Source organism: Chanodichthys erythropterus, chromosome 2, assembly GCF_024489055.1.
Source record: "Chanodichthys erythropterus isolate Z2021 chromosome 2, ASM2448905v1, whole genome shotgun sequence".
In the NCBI taxonomy this organism is placed as follows: Eukaryota; Metazoa; Chordata; class Actinopteri; order Cypriniformes; family Xenocyprididae; genus Chanodichthys; species Chanodichthys erythropterus.
In genome coordinates, this window is record NC_090222.1 from 38,834,182 (window position 1) to 38,857,460 (window position 23,279).

At 34.8% G+C, this 23,279-nt stretch overlaps 1 protein-coding gene across 19 annotated transcripts in view; it reads left to right on the forward strand.

The window, feature by feature from the left end:
• znf385d (zinc finger protein 385D) overlaps positions 1 to 23,279 on the forward strand; it is a 235,096-nt gene that overhangs the window by 82,938 nt on the left and 128,879 nt on the right. For 15 of the 19 annotated variants that reach the window (XM_067412024.1, XM_067412043.1, XM_067412001.1 and 12 more), the window contains 2 exons: positions 13,015 to 13,199; positions 17,221 to 17,361. In XM_067412024.1, the coding sequence (XP_067268125.1) occupies positions 17,304 to 17,361 (58 nt within the window). In that variant the 5' untranslated portion in view covers positions 13,015 to 13,199; positions 17,221 to 17,303. Of the gene's footprint in view, positions 1 to 13,014; positions 13,200 to 15,771; positions 16,138 to 16,699; positions 16,995 to 17,220; positions 17,362 to 23,279 lie in introns of those variants that run through there. The other 4 variants (XM_067412125.1, XM_067412113.1, XM_067412133.1 and 1 more) reach the window with 4 other exon arrangements.

Consider the following 23,279-nt stretch of genomic DNA (forward strand, 5'->3'; position numbering starts at 1 on the left):
CTGGTGTCCCCAGAATGTGTCTGTGAAGTTTCAGCTCAAAATCCCCCACAGATCATTTATTATAGATTGTCACATTTGCTCCTATTTGGGTGTGAGCAAAAACACGCCTTCTAATGTATCCCTTTAAATGCAAATGAGCTGCTGCTCCTGGCAATGTAATGGAAATTTGTTTCCATTACATTTTATGTACATTTTATTTCGTTGAATATAAAGTAGGCCTATCCACTCCAGCAAGAGTACGAGTTACATTTATTCAAATTTTGTGCAGTATCTTAAAATGTGCAGACGTAGTCATTTTTTCAGAAAACCAATATGACTCATTTAAAATTCTGTATTACTAACATTACTGCATGCATAAGTTTCAGAAACCAACTTTAAAAATGACAGAAAAGCGAATACCGTTCAAATCGCTAAGACATGGCATGGACCATTTTATGGTCCATTTATTCAGATTCTTAATGATTTTCAGTACATTTAACATAGATAGGCTATAGCAAGTTATTGACAGCATTATTTCTATTATACTTCATTTTTCTGAACATATGTACACAGGTTCTGTCTCGCGCACAGACGCGGGTGCGAGCCTTTGAAAGTATTTGGCTGCAGAAAGACGCGTTCGGCATGTGCACTGCGCACTATCTAGTGGACTTTTGTTTTCAAGCACTCAATTCACTCTCGCATGGGCTGTTTTCTACGGTGGCGCATTGCTGTCACATACAGATTTTTTCCACTCAATTATGTCATTCAAACGGCATATTTTCCCGTTCAAACTACATCTTTTCTCGTTCAAACGTCATATTATGTCGTTCAAACGACATCTTTACTCATTCAAACGACATCTTTTCTCGTTCAAAAAGTCATATTATGTCGTTCAAACGGCATATTTTCTCATTCAAACGATATCATTTCTCGTTCAAACGACATCTTTTCTCATTCAAACGATATCATTTCTCGTTCAAACGACATATTTTCTCATTCAAACGTCATATTATGTCGTTCAAATGACATTGTCTCATTCAAACGACATCTTTTCACGTTCAAACAACATCTTTTCTCATTCAAACGATATCATTTCTCGTTCAAACGACATATTTTCTCATTCAAACGTCATATTATGTCGTTCAAACGACATCTTTTCTCGTTCAAACGTCATATTATGTCGTTCAAACGACATCTTTTCTCGTTCAAACGACATCTTTTCTCGTTCAAACGCCATATGTCGTTAAAACGGCATATTTTCTCATTCAAACGACATCTTTTCTCGTTCAAACATCATATTATGTCATTCAAACGACATCTTTTCTCGTTCAAACATCATATTATGTCATTCAAACGTCATATTATGTCATTCAAACGGCATATTTTCTCATTCAAACGACATCTTTTCTCATTCAAACGACATCTTTTCTCATTCAAACGTCATATGTCGTTCAAACGGCATATTTTCTCATTCAAACGACATCTTTTCTCGTTCAAACGTCATTTGTCGTTCAAACGGCATATTTTCTCATTCAAACGACATCTTTTCTCATTCAAACGGCATATTTTCTCGTTCAAACGACATCTTTTCTCGTTCAAACGTCATATTATGTCGTTCAAACGACATCTTTTCTCGTTCAAACGACATCTTTTCTCATTCAAACATCATATTATGTCATTCAAACGTCATATTATGTCATTCAAACGACATCTTTTCTCGTTCAAACGACATCTTTTCTCATTCAAACGACATCTTTTCTCGTTCAAACGACATCTTTTCTCATTCAAACGACATCTTTTCTCATTCAAACGACATCTTTTCTCGTTCAAACGTCATATTATGTCGTTCAAACGGCATATTTTCTCGCTCAAACGACATCTTTTCTCGTTCAAACGTCATTTGTCGTTCAAACGGCATATTTTCTCATTCAAACGACATCTTTTCTCATTCAAACGGCATATTTTCTCGTTCAAACGACATCTTTTCTCATTCAAACGGCATATTTTCTCGTTCAAACGACATCTTTTCTCATTCAAACATCATATTGTCACTCAAACGTCATATTATGTCATTCAAACGACATCTTTTCTCATTCAAACGGCATATTTTCTCGTTCAAACTACATCTTTTCTCGTTCAAACGTCATATTATGTCGTTCAAACAACATCTTTTCTCATTCAAACATATTATGTCGTTCAAACGTCATATTATGTCATTCAAACGACATCTTTTCTCATTCAAACGTCATATTTTCTTGTTCAAACGACATCTTTTCTCGTTCAAACGTCATATTATGTCGTTCAAACAACATCTTTTCTCGTTCAAACGACATCTTTTCTCGCTCAAACGTCATATTATGTCGTTCAAACGACATCTTTTCTCGTTCAAACGTCATTTGTCGTTCAAACGGCATATTTTTTCATTCAAACGACATCTTTTCTCATTCAAACGGCATATTTTCTCATTCAAACAACATCTTTTCTCATTCAAACAACATCTTTTCTCGTTCAAACGACATCTTTTCTCGCTCAAACGTCATATTATGTCGTTCAAACGACATCTTTTCTCGTTCAAACGTCATATGTCGTTCAAACGGCATATTTTCTCGTTCAAACGACATCTTTTCTCGTTCAAACATCATATTATGTCATTCAAACGTCATATTATGTCATTCAAACGACATCTTTTCTCGTTCAAACGTCATTTGTCGTTCAAACGGCATATTTTCTCATTCAAACGACATCTTTTCTCATTCAAACGGCATATTTTCTCATTCAAACGACATCTTTTCTCGTTCAAACGTCATATTATGTCGTTCAAACGACATCTTTTCTCGTTCAAATGACATCTTTTCTCATTCAAACATCATATTATGTCATTCAAACGTCATATTATGTCATTCAAACGACATCTTTTCTCGTTCAAACGACATCTTTTCTCATTCAAACGACATCTTTTCTCGTTCAAACGTCATATTATGTCGTTCAAACGGCATATTTTCTCGCTCAAACGACATCTTTTCTCGTTCAAACGTCATTTGTCGTTCAAACGGCATATTTTCTCATTCAAACGACATCTTTTCTCATTCAAACGACATCTTTTCTCGTTCAAACGTCATATTATGTCGTTCAAACAACATCTTTTCTCATTCAAACAACATCTTTTCTCGTTCAAACGTCATATTATGTCTTTCAAACGTCATATTATGTCGTTCAAACGACATCTTTTCTCGTTCAAACGTCATATTATGTCATTCAAACGACATCTTTTCTCGTTCAAACGACATCTTTTCTCGTTCAAACGTCATATTATGTCGTTCAAACGACATCTTTTCTCGTTCAAACGACATCTTTTCTCATTCAAACGTCATATTTTCTTGTTCAAACGACATCTTTTCTCGTTCAAACGGCATCTTTTATCATTAAAACCACATATTTTGTGCGTGACGTGTACAAAAAATACCTTTATCTGATCTATAATAGAGAATTTATATAGCCTAGATCAGTGCCTTTATCGCTCTCGAAAAGCAGAAGCAAATATAGTGTAAAATATCTTTCGATGCATGCATCGATGGCAGTGCAGAGTAATGCACACAATATTATTGTTTCATTGGCATATATGCAGTTTCTAATAGCCTAATAAAGCACAATTTTATCATTTAGCATTCCTTATTTTCTGGAAAATAAGTCACAATGGATTGTCACATGCATCAAGTCATAATTAAGTTTTTGAGAGAAAAAAATCTCAGATAGGCCTAATTCTCATTGGTGTTTCAGTCGCATTTTATTATAGTACATTCAAAAATAATGTAGCTAAAATAGCCTACCGGTAAACAGGCCTGGCGCTATGGATAGGCTACAACAATAATATAGGTTTATTGGCCTCAATGAGTCTGAGACTCCCGGTCAAAGATTGTATCTCAGACGACATTAAATAATTTGTGAAAATTTGTAAATATTCGTGGCATAACAGGTGGAAAAATTATTGCAGTTCTGTGGATGTTTTGCCTAGGCAAGGTTATTAGCGTTTAGTTAACTAAAATAAATAAATAAACTATTTAAAATATTTATGCTAATATAAATAAGCCTGAAATATGAGAAAATATATATATTAGTTGAAAATGATATTTTCAATACAATTTTGTTTTTTCAACCTGACCTTCACCCGATGCGATCCTTTCATTAACCAACAAGATTGTGTTAAATTACAATTAAACAAAATTAGAATGAAGAAAAAAAAAATCCCAGGGGTTTAGTTTTAACCTAGGCTATATGCACATAGATATAAAAACAAAACATGAGGATTTGCATCACATGCAGCGCTTCTGTGAACGGAGAAAAAAACAAGATTAAATCTTATAAAAGGAATAAATAGCCTATTCCTATATAGCTAGGCATACACGAAATATATTAAACCTAAATAATTAACATATGAAAATGAAAGAGAAAAAAAAAACTGTGACAAGTAGACCATCTATATGTTAAGTATATGATCAGTTTTTGTTGTAAAAACCTGGCAACCCTGTCAGTTGCCAATGAAGAAAGCACTGAAAATAGAGAGCAGCAGTCGGTTCCAGAAGTAAAAACTCAGTTCATTTGCTCCATAAGAAAATTGATTTTAAACAATAACTTATAAACCTTTAAAGACAGATATTGGAGAAATTGGGGAAATGAATGAAAAAAAACCAAAACTTCCAGAACCAACACTGCTGTTCCATTCCGTGACACTTTGTGAATCAAAACGTGTCATGTTGGAAATAAGCATTGCTAGTGTATATTATGTAGAAATGGCTTGACAACCTTCTGAGAAGTAAACAAAGTTACTTCATAAATGTTAATTTATTCTTAAATGTTCTTTCATGCTCCGTGCCCTCATTATATCTTTATTTGCCAGCTAATTAGCAACTTATTCCTTTTAGTCAGTAATCTAGGCGAATGTCACGTAGCTTAATTAATATTCATGAGCAAAGCCATACAGGACTTGACAACATGCAGACTCCAGTTATGAATGTGAGGTAGTTCATTTTCTCTTCATAAAATTTATACTGTTAACACTGTTTAATATTTCTAATAATTGAACATTATAAAATACTCCAGTAGTTAAGATGCATTGAAATATGTATGAGTATAATAAATGAGTTTCATATATTCATGCTTATCTATACAGGTCTGAACGGTGTAATTTTTGTTAATGGCTAGTACGAGTTATAAAGTGTTATGAATATATTGAGGTCTGCTGTTATTTAATGGTCCGTGTCAGGTTAACTGAAGACATTTTCTAATGTCAAATGTTCTTTGTCATGTATGTAATATGTAACACACACACACACACACACACACACACACACACACACACACACACACACACACACACACACATGTTTGTTTTTGTGAATTGTGGGGACTTTCCATAGACTTCAATGCATTTTACACTGAACAAACTGTACATTCTATCCCCCTACCCTGCCCCTACCCCTAAACCTAACCCTCACAGGAAACTGTGCAAACTTTTACTTTTTCACAAAAACTCATTCTATATGATTTATAAACCCATTTACATTGTGGGGACCGCTGGCTGGTCCCCACGATGTAGGTGAACTCAGGTTTATATTACATCATGGGGACATTTGGTCCCCACAATGTAATATAAACAAAAGCACACACACACACACACACACACACACACACACACACACACACACACACACACACACACACACACACATATGTGTATATATATATATATATATATACAGTACAGTCACACTAAGATTAAGATTTTTAATGTTTTAAAAGAAGTTTCGTCTGCTCACCAAGGCTACATTTATTTCATTAAAAATACAGTAAAAAACAGCAATATTGTGAAATATTATTACAATTTAAAATAACTGTGTACTATTTAAATATATTTGACAAAGTAATTTATTCCTGTGATCAAAGCTGAATTTTCAGCATCATTACTCCAAATATTTTGTACATTTGTACACATTAAATGTTTCTTGAGCAGCAAATCAGCATAATATGCTGATTTGAAGGCTCAAGAAACATTTATGACTTATTTTCAATGTTGAAAACAGTTGTGTACTTTTTTTTTTTTTCAGGATTCCTTGATGAATAGAAAGTTCAAAAGAACAGCATTTATCTGAAATACAAAGCTTCTGTAGCATTATACACTACCGTTCAAAAGTTTGGGGTCAGTAAGAATTTTTATTATTTATTTTTTTTTTAAAGAAATTAATACTTTTATTAATACTTTTATTTATATATATATATATATATATATATATATATATATATATATACTGTATATATATATATTTAAACAATTTAAACAACAGTTTGTTCTGGTTTTCAAATCTGATGCCAGATTCAAATCCAGCCATGCAATATTCTACCAATATCACCACTTATTATACTGTTTTAACGGCTATTGTTGTTAATTAAAATATTATTGTTCAGTTAATAATATTTTATATGAATAACATGCCATATTTTTTGGTATTGAGAGAGTCCGGTAGTGATTTCGATTTCACTGAAAGTTCCTTATTAGATGGCGGCAAAACTGTCTTTATGAGTTGGTGAGTCAATCAGTTGCAAAGACTTTTATATTGAAATGGACTGAAACAAGGAAACAAGGACGCTGTCATTGGTTTCAAAAGTATTCACATTCATTACTCAAGTAGAAGTATAGATACCAGGGTTTAAAAATACTTCTGTAGAAGTTGAAGTATCAACTCAAGCTTTTTACTCAAGTAAAAAAGTACTGGTTTCAAAACTACTTAAAGTATAAAAGTAAAAGTAATGTAGGGGGAAAAAATGCCATTAAGGACAAAAGCTTAGGCTGCGCCACAGGAGACTATTGTGCACTCCACCTCCTCAAAAAACATTTTTCTAAAGGCCATGATGACTATAATGTTATATTAAAATGTTAATGTTGAAAAATTTGGGATGCACTAGGCTACCCGTTTCAGCCGCATATATGCCCATTGAAAATGAACGCATTTTAGTACAATGCAAATGCATTAAAGCACCATATGTCAAGTCAAGTCAAGTCAAATTTATTTATATAGCGCTTTTACAATTGGTAATTGTTTCAAAGCAGCTTTACATATTAGAAGCACAGAAAAAAAAAAGGGAAGTGGTTAAAACTGTACAAACAAGCGTGGTAATATGTAACATATACAAGATGGTGCTACATTAAGCCAATGTCGGCTGACTTCCAGGGGTGGAAAAAACCCCCTAGGAGAAAAACCCAGCGTGCTAGCACTGGGAAAAAAGTCCTAGGAGGGAAAAACCCCTTGGAAGATATATATATATATATGTAAATGTATATGGAGATCAACATCTGAATTGTACATTTTTATTATAGAGATTAAAAATCGATTATATATAAATATATGTAAGCGGATACGGGGATTAAAAATCTGAATTATAGATGCAGCCAGAATTGGATCTTTAGGCCCATTGTCTCCTGGGCTACGTTGTAGGCAGGTCCAGACGCAGGTTCTCCATCTGATCTGGATACGGCCTGGATCCAGCACCCGGCAAACCTCAGGATAAGCAGAGAGACAGATATTAGCGTAGATGCCATTCTTATTCTGATGTACAGGTATATCTAGTGTTATAGGAAATGTTCTCGGTTCCGGCCGACCTAATTATTGCAGCGTAACAATCCTTTAACGGATTTGAAAAATGTTAATGTATTGATAATGTGTTATGTGTATGCAAGAGCAAAGAGATGTGTTTTTAGTCTAGATTTAAACTGACAGAGTGTGTCTGCTTCCCGAACAATGCTAGGAAGATTGTTCCAGAGTTTAGGTGCTAAATAGGAAAAGGATCTGCCGCCTTCAGTTGATTTTGATATTCTGGGTATTATCAACTGGCCTAAATTCTGAGATCGCAATAAACGTGAAGGACTATAATGCATTAAGAGCTCACTTAGGTACTGGGGAGCTAAACCATTTAGAGCTTTATAAGTAAGTAGCAAGATTTTAAAATCTATACGATGTTTAATAGGGAGCCAATGTAATGTTGACAGAACTGGGCTAATATGGTCATACTTTCTGGTTCTAGTAAGAACTCTAGCTGCCGCATTTTGAACCAACTGTAGTTTGTTTAAAAGCCGAGCAGAACAACCACCCAGTAGAGCGTTACAATAATCTAGTCTTGAGGTCATGAATGCATGAACCAACTGTTCCGCATTTGTCATTGAGAGCATATGTCGTAATTTAGATATATTTTTTAGATGGAAGAAGGCGGTTTTACAGATACTAGAAACATGACTTTCAAATGAAAGATTGGTATCAAAGAGCACACCCAGGTTCCTAACTGAGGACGAAGGTTTAATGGAGCACCCGTCAAGTGTTAGAGAGTATTCAAGGTTTTTTCGTGAGGAAGTTTTTGGTCCAAAGATTAGGATATCAGTTTTTTCTGAATTTAATAATAAGAAATTTCTTGTCATCCAGTTTTTAATGTCAGCTATGCATTCTGTTAGTTTTGTGAATTTGTAGGTTTCGTCAGGGCGCGAGGAAATATAGAGCTGAGTATCGTCAGCGTAGCAGTGAAAACTAACACCATGCTTCCTAATTATCTCTCCTAAGGGCAGCATGTACAGAGTGAAAAGCAACGGTCCTAATACTGAGCCTTGTGGTACCCCATATTTAACCTGTGATCGATACGACATCTCTTCATTAACTACCACAGACTGATAACGGTCAGATAAGTATGATTTGAACCATGCCAAAGCAATTCCACTAATGCCAATATAGTTTTCAAGTCTTTTTAAAAGAATGTTATGATCGATAGTGTCAAAAGCAGCACTGAGATCTAATAACACTAATAGAGAAATACAGCCACGATCGGATGATAGGAGTAGATCGTTTGTAACTCTAACGAGAGCAGTCTCAGTACTATGGTATGGTCTAAATCCTGACTGGAAATCCTCACAGATTCCATTATATGTGTACTACTGAGCATTAACATGTGTTTGGTGGAGTGGAAGACATGATGACTAGTTGCCTATAAGTATTGTAATGGTGCAAAAAGTCAAACTTCAGAGGCATATCATCAATGACCTTTATTGGAATGTAAATGTACATCCAAGCTTAACTGCAGGAATCTGTGAGGGCAAAGAAAAATGTGGGTAGTTTTGGTGTAGGCAGGGCAGGCTTAGTAACAATCAGGGCTTGACATTAACACCCACCTACCTGCAAAATGCGGGTAGTTTTCAGCTGTTTCAGTTCACACCGCACCGACAAACGCCAACAAACTCGTCTGTTGGAGTTTGTTGGATAGGTGTGATAACCCTGTTGGGGTTGGTCAGAGTCTGTTTTTTTACCAGGCTTAACATGTTTAATCGGCGTTTGTTTGGTTTGAGTAGAAAGTACAGATAATTGAGTGAAAATGTAAGGAGTAGAAGTAAAAAGTCGGCTGAAAAATAATTACTCCAGTAAAGTATAGATACCTGAAATTTCTACTTAACGTACAAATACTTTGTTACCTTACTTGTTACTTGACACCTCTGGATGCTGTTTTTACTTAAAACATCTTACGAGACGCCACTGATAACTATATTATCTAGCGCTGTCATGGGAAATCCTCTTAAATGTTAAAAGGCAAAGATATCGCTTTCCTCAGCAGACATTCAAACTGATTTTGTGATTATGAATATAAGATTGACCTGAATAATAATAATACATTTTATTTCTAATGCGCTTTTCTTAAACTCTTTTCTTTTCTTAATATATCACAATTATAAAATAACAAACTTGACAGTACAATAAAACAAATCACAGTCAATTACAATAAGCAGCTCTAAAAAGATGTCTTTAAAGAGTTTTTACAGCAGTCTAGTCTCTAATCACAGACGGTAATGCATTCCACAAACGTGGAGCAGAAACAGAGAAAGCTCGATAGACTTAAATTTATATACTGGCTGCTGAATGATACATGACCCAGAGGAGCGGAGAGAACGGACTGGAGCGTAGGAGGCAACTAAACTGCAGAGATAGGCAGGGGCAGTCCCATGAATCGCTTTATAAGTTAAGATACGTATTTTAAAATCAGTTTGTGCTTGTATAGAAAGCCAATGCAAGGTATAAAGTACTGGGGAGATATGTTGACGAGCAGCTGTATATGTCAATAGCCAGGCGGCTGAAATCTGAATGTATTGTAATTTCTTGATAGACTTGTTTGGGAGACCAACATAAAGTGCATTGCAGTAATCAAGCCGCGATGTAATCAAGGCGTGAATAAGTCTTATCAGCTAGATGCAGGTAACACACTCGCTCTCTCATAATACTCTACATATTACAATGAGTTTCAATGAAGCGACTCAACATTTCTTTGTTACTAGTTCTAAAGTTCACAAAAGAGGGTTTTTAAAGACAATCCGTTGTTGTTTCTTATTTATGCCATCAAACTGTTGTATAAATGCAATATTAAACTCGTAGCCGTGCTGATATACAGCCATATTGCATGGCTATGAGTGTGATATTGCTCATATATATACTATCGTTCAAAAGTTTGGGATCGGTAACATTTTTAATGTTTTATAAAGAAGTTTCGTCTGCTCACCAAAGCTGCATTTATTTAATTAAAAAATACAGTAAAAACAGTAATATTGTGAAATATTATTACAATTTAAAATAACTGTTTTCTATTTGAAAATATTTTAAAATGTAATTTATTCTTGTGTTGGCAAACCTGAATTTTCAGCATCATTACTCCAGTCTTCAGTGTCACATGATCCTTCAGAAATCATTCTAATATGCTGATCTGCTGCTCAAGAAACATTTCATGTGTACAAATGTACAAAATATTTGTGTACAATATTTTTTTTTCAGGATTCTTTGATGAATAGAAAGTTCAAACGAACAGCGTTTATTTGAAATATAATCTGTTGTTACATTTTAAAGGTGCCCTAGATTGTTTTTTTACTAGATGTAATATAAGTCTAAGGTGTCCCCTGAATGTGTCTGTGAAGTTTCAGCTCAAAATACCCCATAGATTTTTTAAATAAATTTTTTTAGCTGCCTATTGCATCATTAACTGTGCACTGTTTTTTTCAGCACGGCCCCTTTAAGAGATGCGCTTCCTCTGCCCCACGAGCTCTCGACTATATATACATTGCATAAACAAAGTTCACACAGCTAATATAACCCTCAAATAGATCTTTACAAGATGTTCGTCATGCATGCTGCGTGAGTATAGTATATGTGAGTATAGTATTTATTTAGATGGTTACGTTTGATTTTGTGTGAGTTTGAGGCTATGCTCTGTGGCTAAAGCTAACATTACACACTGTTGGAGAGATTTATAAAGAATGAAGTTGTGTTTATGAATTATACAGACTGCAAGTGTTTAAAAATGAAAATAACAACAGTCTTGTCTCCGTGAATACAGTAAGAAACAATGGTAACTTTAACCACATTTAACAGTGCATTAACAACATGCTAATGAAACATTTAGAAAGACAATTTACAAATATTACTAAAAATATCATGATATCACGAATCATGTCAGTTATTATTGCTCCATCTGCCATTTTTCGCTGTTGTTCTTGCTTGCTTACCTAGTCTGATGATTCAGCTGTGCACAGATCCAGACGTTAATACTGGCTGCCCTTGTCTAATGCCTTGAACATGAGCTGGCATATGCAAATATTGGGGTCATACATATTAATGATCTCGACTGTTACGTAACAGTTGGTGTTATGTTGAGATCCATTTCCATGTACTGAACTCTTGTTATTCTACTATGCTGACATAAATTCAAATTCTGATTCTAGGGCACCTTTAAATGTCTTTACTGTCACTTTTGATTGATTTAATCCATCCTTGCTGAAAAAAAAAATAATAATAATAATTTATTTAAATTCTTCTCAAAAAATAAAAATAAAAATTCAAAAGTTTTATTTAAAAATAAAAAGTTTAAACTTTTGAACGGTAGTGTATCATGTTACAAAAGCTTTGCATTTCAGATAAATGCTGTTCTTTTGAACTTTCTATTCATCAAGGAATCCTGAAAAAAAAAACTGTTTTTAACTTAGATAATAATAATAAATGTTTCTTGAGCAGCAAATCATCATATTACAATGAATGAATTCAGCTTTGCAAACACAAGAATAAATTACATTTGCAAATATTTTAAAATAGAAAACAGTTATTTTAAATTGTAATAATATTTCACAATATTACTGATTTTACTGTATTTTTTAATTAAATAAATGCAGCCTTGGCTGTATATCAGCACGGCTACGAGTGTAATATTGCATTTATACAACAGTTCGATGGCACGAGTGTGTAAATAAATAAGAAACAACATAATAATATAATAATATAAAATTACAATTTTATATAATAATATAAAATTACATTTTTTATTATATTCCAATAGAAAACAGTTATTTTAAATTGTAATAATATTATACAAATTTACTGTTTTTACTGTATTTTTAATTAAATAAATGCAATCTTGGTGAGCAGACAAAACTTCTTTTAAAAATATTAAAAATCTTACCGATCCCAAACTTTTGAACGGTAGTGTATACATCTCTGTGTGTGTGTGTGTTTATCTAATGATAGTTCAGTTCATCCTGGTTCTATATCTCTCATATGTAGTTGGAAAAGTTAGAGAATCTGTTCATTAACATCATTGATCGATTTCACAAATTAGATTTTTTTCAGCTTGTATTTAATGTAAATTAATTTTTGTACGAGAATAATGAAAAATATATTGCACTCTTCAGCAGCTTAGTTGCTTTTGTTTTTTAATTCTATGACCTGCTTGATTTAAAGGTGACCCTTATCTATAAATGACAGTCATATTTCATGTATATTATATCATTTATCATGCATATTCAATAGTCTATCTACAATCTGTTTGTATCAAAGTATTGATTTAGTAATGATGCCAAGTTTTCAGAGCAGTACTGAAACCAAAGTCTTGCTGTGGAGTCATCCCGACTGATCCCTCGATGTGATATGTCTGGAGTGGTGTGTATCAAGTAATGTGTGTGTGTTTGTGGGCCCGTAGGGGACAGAGCTTTGTGAGAGTGATGGTCCGTGTCTACAGGACTGCAGTGAGGACATTGTCACCGTGACTGATGGCGGGAGCTCTGAGACAGGCTGTGTTGGAGCTAGTGGAGCGTGTAATGAACGCTAACTCACTCTCCGCGGTTTCCTCTTCCTTCACATCCCTGTACAGTTCTCCTGGGCCAGGTACACCCGCTGAATGCAGAAGTGTGTTTTAATGAGCTGTGGTAAAAGAGCCGTTTGTACGACTGCTTTGCTCATCCAATCAGAGTTTAGAGTTATATTGTTAGTTTTACTATTTTGAGTCTATGTTACTCAAGTGTTTCATAATCTGAACATGTTTTTTGCACAGATTTCCATCAGATTTTTAGTTTGTGGTCAAGATTCAAGGGGTCATGAACTGCGTTGTTTTATAATGTTTCCTGGGGTGCACTTATAATGTTAGAGTGCTTTTCACATCAAACATTGTGATAAGTTAGAAATAAAAGGCATTTTTCCTACCCTCTGATTTGAACGCTCTGTTTTAAGGGGCGTGTCTGCTGTGAGACTTCAGTGTAAACGCCCACTGCTGTGATTGGCTGACATCTTTGCATATGAATTAGCTCAGTATTACTCTCTCGAGAACTTTTAGCACATTTTTACTATTACAGCTCTCAAGGTTAATTAATCGTGAAAAGTGTTGATAATAGCATTACATGTAGATCTATGGCATTATATTTAGATCGTGGCATGAAAGGTTGCAGTGATGAACATTGTAGTCGATCACAGACATGTTGTTGAGATCATGAAAGCAGTGATCTCGTCAATTTCTGCACACTAACGAATGCTTTCATCCAGGGGCGTAGCAACCGGGGGGGACGGGGGGGACACGTCCCCCACACTTTTAGAAACAGGTGATTCTGACCCCTGGTTTTTTTTTTTTTGGATCCAGCATGAATATTTCCGGCACCGGCAGTGTTCTCTGATTTGTTACTTAGATTTGAGTGAACTAACATTCAGCCAATCACAGAGCGAATCATCTCTTTGAAGCGTCTGCTATGAGCTTCAAATCTCTTGTTGCTGTTGTGAGTTTTCGTTCGTTCATTCACTTTTCTATTAGGCCGTCTGGGATAAAATGCACCCCAGAAAAAAGCAAAGGGCGATTACACCTTTTTTTCAAACACACACTGTAAGTATGTTACAGTATGTCGCGATGACACGAATCACGCGATAAAGTTTTCATGTTATGATTTAAACTGACTGTTACTGTAACGTCAAAAGACAACAGAACCCGTATGGACCTCGTCACGTCGCGCCGCGCCGGATTCAGTGTGTTAAATGCTCTCCTACTTGTCGCTTTGAATAAAAGCGTCTGCTAAATGAGACGTAACAAATTATTAGTTTCTGCTGTCTTTTGTTGCCAACGTGCTGCTCGCGGAGTAGAATTATCCTTTCACAATAAATCAAATTTGTTTTGCACCGAATATCTTAAAATACTTTATCAAATTTAAAATATATATATTTTTATACTTTATGTAAATATTCTACTTTATGTCCTAACTGGTCTGTAGGAAAGGCAGGCTGTGACGTCACTGACAGAGAGAGGGGACAGTTGCTCAACCTCTCCAGAATGTGTACAGGTGCGATTTGTATAAAAAGAGCAGATTGACTATTTTAAGGCAGTGTTTTCTTAATTGGAACTGCTTGCCAATATTTTAAGGAATTACACATCAATTTAATTCCTTAAAACAAAAGATCAACCATCAATCACCTTTATTTATATAGTGCTTTTAATAATACAGATTGTGTCAAAGCACTGAACAGTATCAAATAGGAGAATAGAGTAATTTATAATGACACGATTAAACACTGAATTTCCAGTTTAAGGAATTTTATTATTGAATGCAGAGACGTCATTGTCTAGGTCAGCTCAGTTTAAATAGGATCTGTGTAATCAAATCAACGATAATCGCTAGAAAAAAAAGATAACATTTTCTATTTTATGTTAAAATTAGTTTTATGTATAAAGGCTGTGTGTTCCAATAGTGTTAACTACTGTATTAATTAATGTATAATTATATTAATTAATGTATATTAATGTATAATTCAGTTTGGAAGTTTTGTTTAAAAATCTCACTTCGATCATGAAAATATTAAAAACTTGTAAATATATTTTTTTTTAGGTTTTATTGATATATTTTCATAAAATGTATGCTGTATAAAATTACTGTAGATGTAATCTGTATACTCATTTAACACAACTATTAAGAAGTAAGAAAAGTTATTGTTCAAATGTAGTGTAACTGAAATATTTTAAATATCATAAAATATCTTTATCTAAATAAAGTATAGATGGTCTCACATTGGTCTCAAAGTCCTGCAGTATTTTTAAATTTTGAGGATGATTTCACAAAAATAGGTTCCTGTAAGCTATCATGGCATGTTCCCAAAATTGCCACTAGGGTGCTGTAAAATGCCAATTGGTATTCTATTTAGAATTTATTATTATGAATATCAGCTTTGGGTCACATCACCATACAGCTGTCCCCCCCACTTTTAAAATGGCTGCTACGCCCCTGCTTTCATCATAACTAACAGTGCAAATGTGATGTAACTAAGAGATTTGTTAAATAAAACGTGAGTTTTGGTGCGAGTCCAGAACTCAGTCACTGATAAAGTCACGCTGTTTGATTGACAGCTCCAGCGATTGTAAAGGGAGCGTTCTTTGATCGCTTTCTTTATATAATTGAAACAAGGTGAAGTTGAGCGTTTAGTCGCTGGTTTGATTTACTGACACACAGACAAAGATCATCTGACTGTACATGAATCATTAATATCAGATCAGGCATTAGAATGAACACAGTTACTGACATGTTGTTGCATTACTGTCGAGTTCATATCCTAAAAGTCGATTGATTTACCAAAGAATCCACAGTGAAATGTACCGAATACAAATAAATAACCATATTCCTGCATTAGGATCCTTTGAAAGGTAATGTTATTTTAGTCCTGTATCGCTCTTCTCTCTTCCTCATCTCACTAACACACCAGTGGGCGGGGCTAACGTTACAATGATGAAGTAGGCGTTGATTTCTTCTGTGGAGGCGGAGTTTCACCATCTATTCCAGGATGAGTCGTCAATAAGGTCTGGTGTCAATAAAAGCTTTTATTGGACTAACAAGGAAGTTTCAGTTCTGAAGATTACAAGATATTCTTATGACCCCTTTAAAATAAAAAAAAGAACAAAATAATCAAATTAGGCAGATTTTATTTAGGCATATTTGGTTCAGTTGATTATCCATTACAATAAAGGTATTACAATAAATTATTATATAAATTATTATATTATTATTAAAAAAACTGGTATGAAATTATGGTATTGGAGATTATTGGTATATGGAGATTTTTTTTTATTAAAAATTTTAATTTTAATTTTTATTAAAACCTCTTTTGAACCTCTTTTGATCTAAAATATTACTTCTTGAGTAACAGGCATGCAAACTTGAGGCAAAAAACACAAGTTCTTTTGCCATTTTTGGAATGGTTTGAACTTTTTGCCTTTTTTTTTTGTTGCCATTTCTGAAAATTGTCATTTTGACCCAGTTTACAAAATAGTGGATTACTCAGTAAATATACATCTGTGACATTTAATATTTTGGCTTTCTTCATTATTTATGCTTGTCTTTAAATTAACAAAATCAAAAATTTGAGCCAGGGAAGTTTCCGAAATTTGTTTAATTTGACATGGAATGACCCAGCAGCTTTACAGTGTTAAACATGAATATAAAAACAGTGTCAGTGTTGCTTTCAATTAGAATTACAACTTCAGTTCCTACTATAAAGCGGCTCTCCATTGTGTTCATGCTTTTATTTGCGGACATCTGACCTCGACGGACTGAACAGAAGAAATGAAACGGAGAAGATTTCAGTGTTCAAGAAGGCGGAGCCTTGGAGCCACACCTACCTATTACATCATCACCATGGACCAATGGTAGTTCGAAGGTGTTTACCAGCCTGATGAGAGAAAGTTAGCTTTAAACTCCATTTTTTTGACAGATTTTGACCGAAATGACTTCACACCAGTTTGTTCTTTGATTGTTCAGGGCCTTGCATGTCAATCAAGTCTTGGTTCTTATCCAGAATATGTAGACAAGACTTTATATCTGTAGTCAAACATCTTGCTACATAACATTTCTTTTTTTTTTCTCTCTCTTCTTGTCTCCTTTAGTGTGACCTTGTGACCAGTGATGTAGTGGGCTCACCGTGACACTTCCATGCTGGTGGGTGTCAGCAGTCCCAGATGGCTCCCATATGGTTGAACACACCTTTAGCTTTGTGATTGATACCTTCCTCGCTAAACACCCTCACAGTACACACTACACCCTCTTCCTTGCATATTCACTCAGTATGTTCTTGTTCTTAATCATGCACACACACACACACAAATGTACGCGCGTATTGTTTTTAGGTTGATACTTTTCATAAGCGTCCTTGCAGCATTGACAGGTTTGTGTGATGAATAGTCGAGCACTTGTCATTACCCGCGGTGTGCGTACTGTTCTCCGAGCGCGTGTTTTAAATACAGCTTGCGTCAATTCAAAAGGTTCCTCCATTCATCTGCAGTCACCAGCAGCCCTGCGAAGTGCTGCATTGGGAAGAAATTGTGCAAAGGAGGCAGATACTGCATTATGAGCAGCAAAATATATGACGTGGGACCAGCAGCAGGAAATATGGTGTTCTGCACAGTTTGGTGGAGTAACTAACTAAAAAAATAGCTACATTTTTTTTTAGTGGATTGACATTTTCAAAATGGAGTATATTTTCCAGTTACGAGCAAATTTTTCCTAACAGAAGCAATGTAGTAATCAAACGCACTCTCTTATGTGAAGCATCGTGAAGTCAAATTTAATTTAATGAACCTAAATGATATATATATATATGAATATAATATAATATAGTATAATATAATAACATATTCACGAATCCAAAATAAAAGTTTGTGTTTACATAATGTGTGTACTTTTTATATTTATTATGTATATATTAATATGCACACATACATGTATATATTTAACAAAAATATATTATATTTATATATAAAATATTTATATTTATATATATAATATAAATTATATATAAATATATACACACTCTAAAAAATTACTGTAAAAAAACCTAAACAAATACAGTAAAACAATGCATTCTGGGTAATATTTGTCATTTTTAAGAAAGTCATTCAATAAGAAAGTTTCTTATCTATAGGCCATTTTTCTCGAAAATTATTATTGAAATATTATATGAAATATTACCCAGAATGCATTGTTTTTACTGTATATTACTAATGCATATTACAATGCATTCTGGGTAATATTATTTGTAATTTTCTTAAAATGACAAATTTTACCCAGAATGCATTTTACTGTGTAAATTTGTATTTTTTTTTATTTATTTTTTTTAGGGTTCATTTTTAAAGTGTATAAAAATGTCTTAAATTTATACATGCATGTGTGTGTATTTATATATATATACATAATAAATATACACATTACACACACATGTTATGTGAACGCAAACGTTTATTTTGCATGCATTTAATCACGATTAATCGTTTGACAGCACTAAATATAATCAAAATGGACAACTCTTATTTTTTATGGAATATTGCAGTATTTATTATGATTTATCCGTGCATATCATTTTTTTTTTTTTTTAATTCATATTCCTCATAATCTTGAATTAAAATAACTTCCCCTGCCTCTTGGCGGGGCAACCTGTCAATCACATGAGATCCACCAATAGCAAACCACAACCATCCAATCAATTCCCTACAGACAAAATCAAGCCCCGCCCTACATTTGTTCTTGTTCCAGAAGCCGTTTCACTCAGATATACGGCACAACAGGGAAGAAAAGATGCATCTTACTTTTTATGTCGACTTTAATATAGTATATTAGGACTGTCATTAACACAAATTGACTTTAAAATATCACTTTCTTGTAGCCTGACAGACTCAAAAGACTCAAAGTATTTGGTTCTACAAGCATTTTTTTTTTTTAATGGGATGGCGGACATCATACCTGAATGATTAATTACTGCTGGTTCTGATGCGGAGGAGCATGGGCTCATTGTTTCGAAATGGAAAAATGAGCAATGAAGCATTTAAATGTTCTCACGCACACGGAGATGATAAACATCTGGACTCTGTGTATGTTCTACGGCTCCTCCAGCTTGTTCTTAATGTATATATTAATGTCAGTTAGTTTAACACATGGCTTGTGAAACTGACTGATGAATTCTACTTGTGTAAGCTATATGCAGACCAAAGCGCTGTCAGGCTCCGCTGTTGTGGTTAGTTAAGATGATTGTGGGGTTTGAGCTTTCCCAGTAGACTCATACTGTGTTTTCAGAGAGCTCTGCGGCCACTGCAAGACGCTCTGCTTGTGTTTTACATGCTTTCTAACCAGGTGTGATTTGATGTATGGCGACAAAGGTAATTGAATCTCTCCAGTGCTAATGTGAGTTTAACCATCTGGGACAACTTTGTAAGTCACTCAGTTTCTAGCCCGGCCCACAATGAAATCTCATTGGTCCAAAACATAGACTGTAAAAAAAAGATGGAAAATGCACTTCACTCTCTACCATTGTAAAGCGAAGCCGCCAGTATCCAATTATGGCGCTGACATCTTGGAGCCTGAGTAAAGCTCCAATCTCCTCCCGAAAATCCCGAAAAAGGTCTGTTGGTGCCACCAGTGGCATTGTCAAACTCAGCTTTTTATAGCAACAAATAACTAACTAAACCCAAACTTATTTAAAAAAAACGACCTAATCTTTGGAAAAAATGTATTTGATTGTTTAGTTTGTCTCACGTCCCGTTCGATTACATGGAGAGGGTGGGGTTTATGAGCTATACTGCATCCAGCCATCAGGGGGCAATCGAAACATTTTGGCTTCACTTTTCAATACTTGTGAAGCACACTTGAGTCCAAGTGCATATTAAACATCAAATATTTTCAACACACTTTAATTTGTTGCTTTTAAATTCCCTAACAGATGAAATCAATTCCTGGGACGTCATTTATAAAGATCCTAAATGTACGTCAGTTTCCGAAATGTTCTTATGAGCATTTATAAAATGTCCATATACATGAAAATGTTCCTAAATGCATCTCTCTTTATAAATCGCAGTTCAATCCCAGCGTGTTTTCGTAAAACGTATGTGCAGTGTCCCAGTTATTTTCAGAAAATCATTAATATAATTAATTAATTTCAGTGATGTAATCATTAAAAAGCAGCTAAAATATTGCTTATTTGTGCACATAATTATATTAATGCATATCATGATTGCCTATTTATCTAATTGTGTATGAGCACCAACAATTTTCTACACATATATCATTTTTGATATGGGATAAAATCCAATCATACATGCATTTTATAAATGAGGCCCCCTGTTTTACTTTTTATTTTTGCATGTTGAATTTTTTTGGGAACTCTGAAATGCATCAAATTATGGATTTAATTGGTTGTTTTGATGCCTGTATTTTTTTTAAGTGTTAAACTGATTGTTGTCGGTCCATGATCCGTACGGACCAGGGCCCACGGTTCGGCGCATGTGATTTTGCGGATTAATTGCAAGTTTAACCGCCATAGAGTGAAAGTTTATAATTTGCACGTTTTTTTTGTCTTGCTAGTTTACATATTCAATAGATTTTAAAGGTGACCTATTATGCTCCTTTTCACAATATGTAATATAAGTCTCTGGTGTCTCCAGAATGTGTCTGTGAAGTTTCAGCTCAAAATCCCCCACAGATCATTTATTATAGCTTGTCAAATTTGCCCCTATTTGGGTGTGAGCAAAAACACGCTGTTTTTGTGTGTGTCCCTTTAAATGCAAATGAGCTGCTGCTCCCGCCCCCTTTCCAGAAGAGGGCGGAGCTTTAACAGCTCAACAACAAAGCTGGAGAATCTCACGCAGCCAAAATGAGGATTGTCAGTAACGGTGTTCAGCCTTACAATGTTCAAACCGGAGTCGACACTGATGGAGAGACTCAGGAAGAAGTTACAACTTTTAGAATGAAACTGGACGTTTCTGAGCGTCTCGTTTTTTCACATGATTGCAGAGAAAGGCCAAAACAAAGTTACTGTGTTCACGTTTTCTGGATTGGTAGATACACCGGGGATCCGATTATAGCATTTAAACACAGAAAAATTCTAATTTTCATGATATGTCCACTTTAAGTAATAAATGGGAAGCAAGTCAAGTCAAAACACACACACACACAATATTTTTTCTTCATGCTGATCCGAAAAATGATCCGAACCATGACCCAAAAACCTTAATATAATCCGAACCGTGAGTTCTGTGATCCGTTGAACCACTAATCTTTCTTGACCACATATCCAAATCACAATGTACAAAAATAGATCTCAAAAAAGAATGGCGTCCATCGGAAAACTTCTCATGCGATCAACTCATCAGTATTAGCTCGGGGTGGCATTATCGCTATGACAGAAAATCTCACGGAGATCTTTAGACAAATGAGTCTTCTTTCCAGCCCCGCTCTGAAGTCCTCTATGAGATTAATGTGATCCCTTCAGGAGGGTTGAGAGCACCAGGATGACAGAGTAATTGCTCCTCTCCATGCCCGATGCCTGCGGTCGACTCATATAATCGTATAAATATTATATGGACTGCATTATCTTTATGCGTTTGATTGTCATATTCAACGCGTAGGATATGAGATGTGCTGCTTTTACTCATCCAGAGGGGTCGTTCCCATTCTGAGGTACGTTTTGAACTTTAGAAATAAGTTTTAAAGTTACTAATGTGATTTCCATCTTTAAAAATTGTGAGTTTAATATGTTATCCAATATATTAAGACATAGATTATGGGGACAAGAAAGCGTACCGCACAGCATGAAGGACCTACATAAGTCTTAATAACCTCAACGTTAGATAAAACCAGAAGGCGTTCGCCATATTCCTCTATAGACTCGTGGCTCGGCACATTGTCAAATCTTTTATTTATTTAATTGGGCAGTTTTAAATTTCTCTGCCACTTGCTGTGAGCCAGAGCTTGGTGTCGGTGTCCCTATAGCTCAGCGTTGGGCGAGAGAGCGTCCATCAACCGTACGTACTGCATGGGAAACCTTTAGCTCACCGTCTCCTTTGTTCTGGGAAGGTCATGTGCAGCCGTGTGGAATGAGAATGGAATGAGATGACAAGGCCGAGAGATAACACACAATAGAGGGGAACCCGGGTCATGGCACTTTGTTTTACTGGATATTTAACACCCAGGACAGGCCCAGCTATGATATAGTGCTCACAGCAACTCTACTCACTTTAAAGGTCGCCCTGCTGGAGCTTCGGGGAAAATTAGCTTCTCAAACATCAAATGTTCCTCATAAAGGCTGAAATAGCCATGCATTTTTATTTTCTGTTCATGCATGTTTTTGTTTGCCTTGATGGTTTTATGGTGAATGTATGAATTTTTTTTTTTTTCTCTTGTGCATGTGCTTTTTTTCTTTTCTGAGAAAAAAATCAACTTTTTCATGATGCCTGTCATCTGTAGTCATAGTGACTGTTTGCATAATGCATGCCTTGCACTCAGAGTCACACAAGAGCACGGTGCAGGCATGTGTAGATTTTAGCAGTCAAAAAGGTCTCAGAAATGGTAAAACTGCAAAATGAAAAGGGCTTAGAGATAAAATACTGTTTCCAAACTTACTACTATTAAAACCAGCCCCCTGCCAGGATCTTGCAATCACAAGAATTAATGCAAATGCAACAAATCCATTATTAATCAACATTCATTATTTGAAATAGCTTGTGGCTTTATCTTATTTCCACAATATTTGTGCATTATATGAAAAATTAGCATAATAAGTTTGATGTAAGCCTCAGCATGACAACTATAACTGCTATAAAAAGGGGAAAAAATGGTCTCTAAACAAAAGTTTAGTTTATTTTCCTTCTTTGCTGATTACTTCATACACATATATGTTTGTTTTCTTGTGCCAAATATTTATATGCTGTCTGCATTTTCAGTTGCAGATTCAATTTACATTTTTAAATGTTTAAATTCCACATAAGAAAGAGAAATCGTTAAGCGTTAAAGGATTAGTTCACTTCAGAATTAAAATGTTTATGTCTGTCTTCAGTCAAAAAGGAAAACATTCCAGGATTTTTCTCCATATAGTGGACTTCACTGGGGTTCAACAGGTTGAAGGTCCAAATGTCAGTTTCAGTGAAGCTTCAAAGAGCTCTACATGATCCCAGACGAGGAA